The 8,444-nt window shown below is 45.1% G+C and overlaps 1 protein-coding gene across 1 annotated transcript; it reads left to right on the forward strand.

The window, feature by feature from the left end:
• Nucleotides 1-7,585: 7,585 nt before the first annotated feature.
• On the forward strand, nucleotides 7,586-8,208 carry LOC101520863 (alpha-ketoglutarate-dependent dioxygenase alkB homolog 3-like; the record flags this gene model as incomplete). The annotated part of the gene is made up of 1 exon (XM_004595257.2): nucleotides 7,586-8,208. A coding segment is annotated over one exon (585 nt), but the record flags the coding sequence as incomplete, so codon positions are not given.
• Nucleotides 8,209-8,444: the final 236 nt, after the last annotated feature.

An 8,444-nucleotide genomic window follows, 5' to 3' on the forward strand; every position in this document is an offset into this window, starting at 1 on the left:
CCACCAAGCTTCCAGAACGTGAATCAATCATAAAGATTCCCAATGACAGTAACTCTTTCTTTGAAAAACTTGTAATCATTAAACAATGCTAACAACCAATACCAGTCCATGCAAAAGCTATGGCTCGAGGCTTGTCCAGCAGAAACATATCCTGATACCTGACAGGATGATGGATCAAGAAATGGGTCATATTAGGCAGGGGCATGACATTAACTAATACTCGAGAACCATATCCGGGGGTAGATTCTGTGAGGGTTGTGTGGGCCAAACCTTGTGGAAATTCTAGCCCCACTGGTTAGCTCAAGGGTTGAAGGTGTGATGGACTATGCTAGGTGTGATCAAGGAGCTTGAAATCAACCACAGGTAAAGTAACCCACAACAGTCTGGACTGGTTAAGGCAGCAGCACCTGAATGTACATCCTGAACAGAGTGTGGGGTGGGTCAGGCTGCAATGTTCACCAGCTCATACAAGGCCAAATGGAAGGCCAGACTATGCCAGATACTGGCCTAAAACCCAATGGCATGTATGAGAACTGGGTCTGGGAGTGGATCAAGTGGAGGAACTTGGGAAACTCCCTTGGCGAGTCATAGCTCCCGCTGATGACCATGTGGTCCAGACCTGGAGGTCGGACAAGCTGGGCAAAGTAGCTCCAACAGCTGGCTAATGTGTCAATTGGTAATGGAACAGGATGGACGGGGCAGGACTGAGCAAACCTTAGTCCACAAGTGAAACTAGAGACCAGGATGGAGCACAGGTCATGCTGAGCTAGGCTCTTGCACCTACTGGTCTGCGTGAGTTAAGGATGCTAAGACACAGTGTCTCTGACAAGGGCCGGGACAGGTGAGGGGCTGAGCCAAGCTGAGTCAGAACAACCACTGGCAGGCGCGTGATCTACGGCTGGGAACAAGGCCCAGTTGGGGAGCTAACGAGACACCCTAGCTGGGTTGAAGTTCCCACAAAGGGGCGCATGGGCTGGAATGGTGGCTGCGTTCTGATCAGGAAACGGTTGTAGTCTCCCTTGGCACAGAGTGGACTGGGATTGGATGCACCAAGCCGCGTCAGACTCCAACACCGTCTGGTGTCCTGGAGGACCAGGGTAGATGTGAGACAGACTAGGCTAGGTCTCAGTCCCTACTGAGCCATGTGTGAGCTGTATGTGGGTATGGATGAGCCATGGCTGGGCTGCAACATCCAACAGCAAGGACCAGTTTGGGTTGAAGGTCAGTCAGGAAAAGTCACTGTTCTGCTAGGACAGGAGGTGAACTGAGTAGGGCTGGCTCATGGACCCACTGGTATGTGCAAAATCTGGCATTGGGAGGGGTTCTGATGGAGGAGCCTGGGCAACTCCTCTGGCAGGACACAGTCCCTGCAGGTAAGCGCAAGAAGCATGATAGGAAACAGCCCAGAATAGGCCATGGAAAGTTTCCCACTGGCATACATTTGGCATGGGTCGGGGGAAGACCAGGCTGAACCAGTTCTCGTCATCCACTGGCAGATCCAAACACCAGAACAGTGTGGGTCGAGCCAGGCTCGGTGGCAACAAAAACTAGTGCACAATACGGAATGCCAAGGTGAGATTGCCTGTACTGGATGTGACCTCAGCGCCCAACCAGCACGCATGAGAACCAGGAAGGGAGGGGGTGGAGCCGGCAGAGGAATAAGGGGTAGTTCCTTTGCTGGACAGCTACTCCCAATGGAGAGTGTGAGCTGCGATGGGGTCAGACCAGACTAAGCAGGGCTACAACACCTGTGCACCTCATGTGGACTAGATCAAGGAAAAACCAGGCTGGGCTGATTATTCCTACTGGTGCAAACAAAATTAGAGTGGGTGAGGGTTGTTTGGGCTTAGCCACAGCATCAGCTGGCAGAAGCTGGCACTGGGGGCTAATTCTGTCAAGTTTAACCACAGAACTACCTGGAGAGTGCATAATTCGGAAGTGGGAGAGGCCTGGGAGGGAAATAATGGGCTCTTCCCTCTTGGGTTACCACTCCCCTGGGAGGGCTCAAAAACTGGGATAGGGGGTTGGGGTGGCTAGACAGATATCCAACAGCATCTGTGTGTTCTGCATAGTGAAGCTGGTTAGATGGAACAAAGCTTTAAAACCCATTGACATGTATGAGAGCCGAATGGGGTGTGGGACAGACTGGACTACTGCTACACATACTGGCAAACCAGGGTAGGGGGGTCTGGTGGGGGTTATTGCGGGTCGCTCCAACTAGGCTGCAACTCCCACTGGTTTATGCGAGGGCCGAGTATTTGCTGGGCAGAACCAGGCTGGACCGCAACACCCTTTGGTTCCAGTGGAAGTCGGGGCTGGAAACACAACCAACCCAGCAATCGCAACCACCCAGCTGATCAGGGCAATGGACTGTGCCGGGCCCTGTACTTGCTATTACATACAAGAATCTGGTCTAAGAATACCTCAGACGAAGTTTCTTTGGAGATCTCCCCAATCGAAATGCTGGACTCAGAACCCTAATCAAGAAAAGACAGAAGACAGAACAAGTCAATCAACCACCTCAGCTATCTGTTGGCAGCGAAATACGGGGCAGAGACTCTATGATGGACTATGTCAATCAGTGGATTCTTTAAAGACCTCATTGTGCTTGGAGTGGCAAGATTGGCAGCGATTCATAACTGGTGAACTATCAAGACCACTTGAGCAAGAACGTCAGAGCATGCCCTACATCCGGGACCTGGGGAGGGTGGGAAATTGGGTGTGCCTTCTCCCTTAATACCCCCCTTTAAACATGAAGGAAACAATATGGAAATGATAGTCTTACCCACTTTCGTTCCTATAGCCCTCGAACATTTTTTACCCTAATTAACTATGTAAAGATTGTCAAAAATATAATTAAAAAATAAAATAAAATAAATATAAAAATATACAAAGGAAAATTCCAAATAAGCCTATTTATACCTGCTTTATGCTTCACAACAACAGCAAAAGTTAAATGATTTAAAAATGACTTTCAGCAAATAATTTCTATAATGATCATAAGTGGCAATAGGTGGTGGTTCACAACATTTATGATGAACAGTCCTTGCCCCCAAATGGTTAGTTGTTTTTGTCTCGAGCAAAAAGTTTATGTATGACATTGCTTATCAAAATCAGGGGCCTTCATGTAAATACACTAGTCCCAATATGACATAGCAAAAGAAACATCTCTTCTAATTATGGAAGAGCAAGGTGGATCATGTAGTATAGTCACAAAAACAGAACAAAAACAGTGATGTCCTTGAACATTTCAACAATAAAGATGATTTTGGCTGCAAGTAAAACAGAGACACAGACACACACAAACTTTAAATTAGTTTTAACAACATGGAAAATACTTGACTGATTTACTTAATGAAATCTGGAAGTAGGAAGGCCTCCGTGGTTGGTACATTGGCTTCACTCCTTTGTGATTTTTATCAACTTTGTCCTAGCCCATGTTTTGGCTGTTGTTTAAGCAAAATTGTCCTAGCAGTTCTGGGCCTCAAATTTACATATCAATATTCAGAGGGAAAAAAGAACACATTTGTCATAGAAGAATGAATATAAGCACTTAAATTAGAAGCCACCAACAAGCCTCTTTTTGAGTCTTATTTGCCCAAATGTCAGTCTTAAACTGATTACTGGTAAGAACAATGAAATCAGGCCACTGCTACAGATAGAGAAGACACATAAGATAAGCAGTGGGAAGAGTCAAAACGAATGAAACCCAGATTCTGTTAAGGAGAAAGGAACAGATAGATGCTAGAAATGTAAATAAGAATGTCTCCAAAGTGTGTTCTCTTCTATAGACTATGTTTTCATTCTATAAAGGCAGAATTTTTATCTGAACAGATCACATTTCCCTAATTATCATCCAGTTGTGAGTTTCTTACCAACTTTTTGCTAATGATATATGAGCAGAAGGATGTACGCAACCTTCCAGTCAAAGGAAAGGGTGATCCCTCTCTTTTCCCTTCCTCTTGGAATTTGAATATTATAGCCAAAGCTAAAGCACTTATTTCAAGTTGAAAGACAGGATCCTGGAATCAAGGATGAAGAGTCAGCTCCCTTATTTACCCTCTATACATAATTCAAGCAATTGGCTATTTTTCTTGTTATTATTTCATTAGTTAAATATATACATATATTTATTTTATTTAAAAAGAGTTACAAAAAAAGGGAGAGAGAGATCTTGAAATATGCCGATTCATTCCCTAGATGGTGCAATTTCCAGGACTGGGCCAGGCCAAAGGCAGAAGGCAAGAGCTTCATCCAGGTCTCCCTTGTGGGTGGCAGGGGTTCAGACACTTGGGCTATACGTTGATGCTTTCCCAGGCATGTTAGCAGAAATCTAGACCACAAGTAGAGCACCTGGGATTCAAACTGGTGTTATATGGTATGTTGTGTTACAGTCAATGGCTTAATCCACCACACCACAACACTGGCCCCCTTATCATTGTGTAAATCTCTGTAACTGGGGCCCGACATTGTGACACAGTGGGTTAAGCCACAGTTTGGGGCCAAGCACGGTAGCCTAGCGACTAAAGTCCTCACCTTGCACATACTGGGATCCCATATGGGTGCTGGTTCTAATCCCAGTGGCCCCACTTCGGATCCAATTCCCTACTTGTGGCCTGGGAAAGCAGTCGAAGATGGCCCAAAATTTTAGTACCCTGCACTCGTGTGGGAGACCCGGAGGAAACTCCTGCCTTCTGACTTCGGATTGGCTCAGCTCCAGCCATTGTGGCCACTTGGGGAGTAAATCAACGGTGGAAGATCTTTCTCTCTGTCTCTCTCCCTCTCTTATATCTGGCTTTTCAATAAAAGTAAAATAAGTCTTAAAAAAAAGTTTATGCCACCAGCATCATATATCTGAACCCTGATCAGCTGTTTCACTTTTGTTTCACCTTCCTGTTAATGAGACTGGGAAAGCACAAGATGATGGGCCAGATACCTTGACTGCTGACAACCATGTGGAAGACCCAGATGGAGTTCTGGGCTCTTGGCTTCAGCCTGGCCTAGTCCTTGCTGTTGCAGCCATATTGGAAGTGAACCAGTGGATGGAAAAGACCTCTCCCTCTGTCACTCTGTCTTTCAAATAGTTTATTAAAAAGAAAAGAAAGGTTTTATCCAATACATGAATTATTGAAGTCTGGTTTGAAATTCTGTGTATTTTTCTTTCAAATATAACACCTAGAATGATAGCTGAGGTTAAATTTCCTCAATGCTGGTCCAACATGTGTGAGGCTGACAGCAATTCTGAACCATCATTGAGTTGAGGCTTTAATTACCTTAACACTGCTCAGATCTTTCAGTTTGCCCTTTAATGATGAGTGATAATTTGTCAGCTAGGGATGTTGAAAGTCAGATGGATCTAGAAAAAAAGGCCTTTAATATACTCCCAAATGTTTCTAGACTGATTCTGGGGCAGTGCATATACATTGCACCAGACCTTGGGCTCTATTAATGACAGTAATGGCCCAATTTTGTATTTACCCTCTGTATGCTTTTCAGCAGGCCAATTACTGGCCTAGGAAACTGGATACCTATTAGGTAAGCTCATCAAAATCTTCTCCGTTCTACTGAAAGTACCAGAAGTCCAAGGCTAAAATTAAGGCCACAACTTGAATATTTCAGGCTACTGGAATATAGTAGACCTCAAATCAAAAATAAAGTAAGGTAAGGCCAAGGTACAATATAGAATTCTGTATTCAACATGGAAGTGTATTTATTCATTTAATCAACTCATCAAACCCTGAAGATAACTGTACTGTTGTTGCTTTGACTTATAGATGATGAAATATGGGGTTAAATTACTTGGCTGGTGTAAACAGCCAGTAAGTTGGAAAGAAAGGGCTTGAACTCAAGCAGTCTTACTTCAAAGTTCTTGTTTTATTTACCAAACAACTTCCCTTAAAGATAGCTGACTGAATTCATATGTTCTTCTCCTTTCCCTGTTGAAGACTCTTTTTTTTAAAGATTTATTTATTAATGTCCTTCAGGACCAGGGAGGAGAGCTTTCTCTGGTCCGAGCCTGGCTCCACCTCTGGACCCCCGCCCTCCCTCGCAGTGACCATCGGGATCGCTTCGAAAACCCCTCACAGCAAACAATCATACAAACTAAAAAAAAAAAAAAAAAAAACAAAAAAAAAAACCCTAAAATAAATAGACAAACAACAGAAAGTAGAGCTTGAAATCTGACAGAAAGAGCTGGCGTGGATTGGCTCATGCCTTGCTGGGTGGGACACAAAGATTGGTCACTCCTCACCATGGTGTTGAGGATTTCCCTGCACACCCCCCCCCCCAAAAAAAAAATGTTCTGCACCTTAAATGTCGACAAATATCTTGTTAGAGTTACAAGCCAGTCTGGATTATCCCAAAATCTGCCAAGATCAACAAAATTATACTTCAACACAACAAATGGCTAAATACTAAAATGAAATAGACATGAGACAGCTGAATGGTACCCAGTGGCCTTTTCGGGGTATATAGCAGCCGGTCCGGTCCTGTATATAAACTAAAATTGAGATGTCAATGAGCTAATCATAGGTTGTGGTTAGGACTTGTTTTTTTGTTATTTTGTTCTTTGTTTTTTTTGTTTTTTTTTTCTTTAACATACTGGTTACTCAAAACTATGTCAATTCCATAATATTGCAAATTGCTGTTGATGTTATATTGGGACTCTTAATTGACTGTGATGATATTATACCAGCTCTGACTTCAGACCAGAAATGGTCTCCCCAAGAAACTGTTCAACCCATCTGGACAATAAGTAGCTGGACTCCATGCTTAATATATGTTTGCAAGGAAAGAATCTTGATTGAATTTGAACTGTAATGCTGCATCAAGGTGGAGGAATCCACCGGGGGGGAGGGGAGGGGGAGGGGGAGGGGGATTCCCAGAGCCTATGAAACTGTCATATAATTAAAAATTAAAAAAAAAATATTTATTTATTTTATTACAGTCAAATATACAGAGAGGAGGAGAGACAGAGAGGAAGATCTTCCATCCGATGATTCACTCCCCAAGTGAGCCACATCGGCTGGTACGCGCCCATCCAAAGCCGGGAACCAGGAACCTCCTCCAGGTCTCCCACTCGGGTGCAAGGTTCCAGTGCTCTGGGCCGTCCTCGACTGCTTTCCCAGGCCACAAGCAGAGAGCTGGATGGGAAGTGGAGCTGCCGGGATTAGAACCGGCGCCCATATGGGATCCTGGGGCATTCAAGGCGAGGACTTTAGCTGCTAGGCCACGCCGCCGGGCCCTGTTGAAGACTCTTAAGGCAAAAGTAAAGTAATGATAAAAGTAGAAACTGCTAATATGAATAGAACGATTTAGCAGTTACTAGTAGGTAAAATATTGCAGTAATCCATCAAATTGGAGAGCAGCTGACAGACATCATGACGTAAGGCAGAAGAAGAAGTCACAGAACACACAGAAAGGGCTAAGATGATGTAAACACATCCTAATTCTGACAAACAAAACAAGCAAGAAATAATTGGGGCTTAAACTAAGAAAAACAGACCAGTATAGGCTGGAGCAAAGAAAAGGAAATCAGTACAGAAACAGTTAACAAGGATGCTTACTCTCATCATTTCTATTCAATTTAACACGGGTGATTGACAGGGAGGGTGTTTATGAGATCAGCCTGTCACCCACTGGTGTATCTACGGTGCGTTTGTATCCTGGCTTTGTTGATGGGAAAGAAGCTGACTGCATGCTGGAACAGCTCTGTCGAGAGGTGCCCTGGAAGCAGAGGACTGGCTTCAGAGATACCTGTTGGTTGCAGTGGCATCCCGTGCTGAGCACCCTGAAGAAGCGCATCGAAGTGAACACGGGGTACACCTTTAACTCCCTGCTCTGCAATCTGTACCGGAACGAGAAGGACAGCGTGGACTGGCACAGCGATGATGAGCCCTCGCTGGGACAGTGTCCTATCATCGCCTCCCTCAGCTTTGGTGCCACACGTACTTTTGAGATGAGGAAGAAGCCCTCCCCAGAAGAGAATGGAGACTACACCTACGTAGAGAGAGTGAAGATATTTCTGGACCACGGAACCTTGTTAATCATGGAGCGAGCTACCCAAGCTGACTGGCAGCATCGAGTGCCCAAGGAGTACCACTCGAGGGAGCCGAGAGTGAACCTGACCTTTCGGACAGTTTATCCGGATCCAAGAGGGGCCACCCGCTGATGGGACGTCTGTCACAGCAATGCCACAAGGAACCAGGGCCCACCAGGGCTTTGACAAGAAGTGTCCAGAGGCAGTGGGGGGCTCACTTCAGGGATGGCCATGTGGCCCGTGTTGCGGGGCTTGCTCTTAGCTCAGAACCTTGTTTGTAGTGAGCCAACAGTTCTGGGCGGCCTTGTGTGTGCCGTGGGAATGCTTTCTCCTCACTCCGTCTCAGAATCGTATGTTATCTTTAGGCAAATTAAAACTGGCTGTGTGGCTGCTTTTGTGCTTAAAA

The sequence above is a fragment of the Ochotona princeps genome, chromosome X (assembly GCF_030435755.1).
Source record: "Ochotona princeps isolate mOchPri1 chromosome X, mOchPri1.hap1, whole genome shotgun sequence".
Classification (NCBI taxonomy): Eukaryota; Metazoa; Chordata; class Mammalia; order Lagomorpha; family Ochotonidae; genus Ochotona; species Ochotona princeps.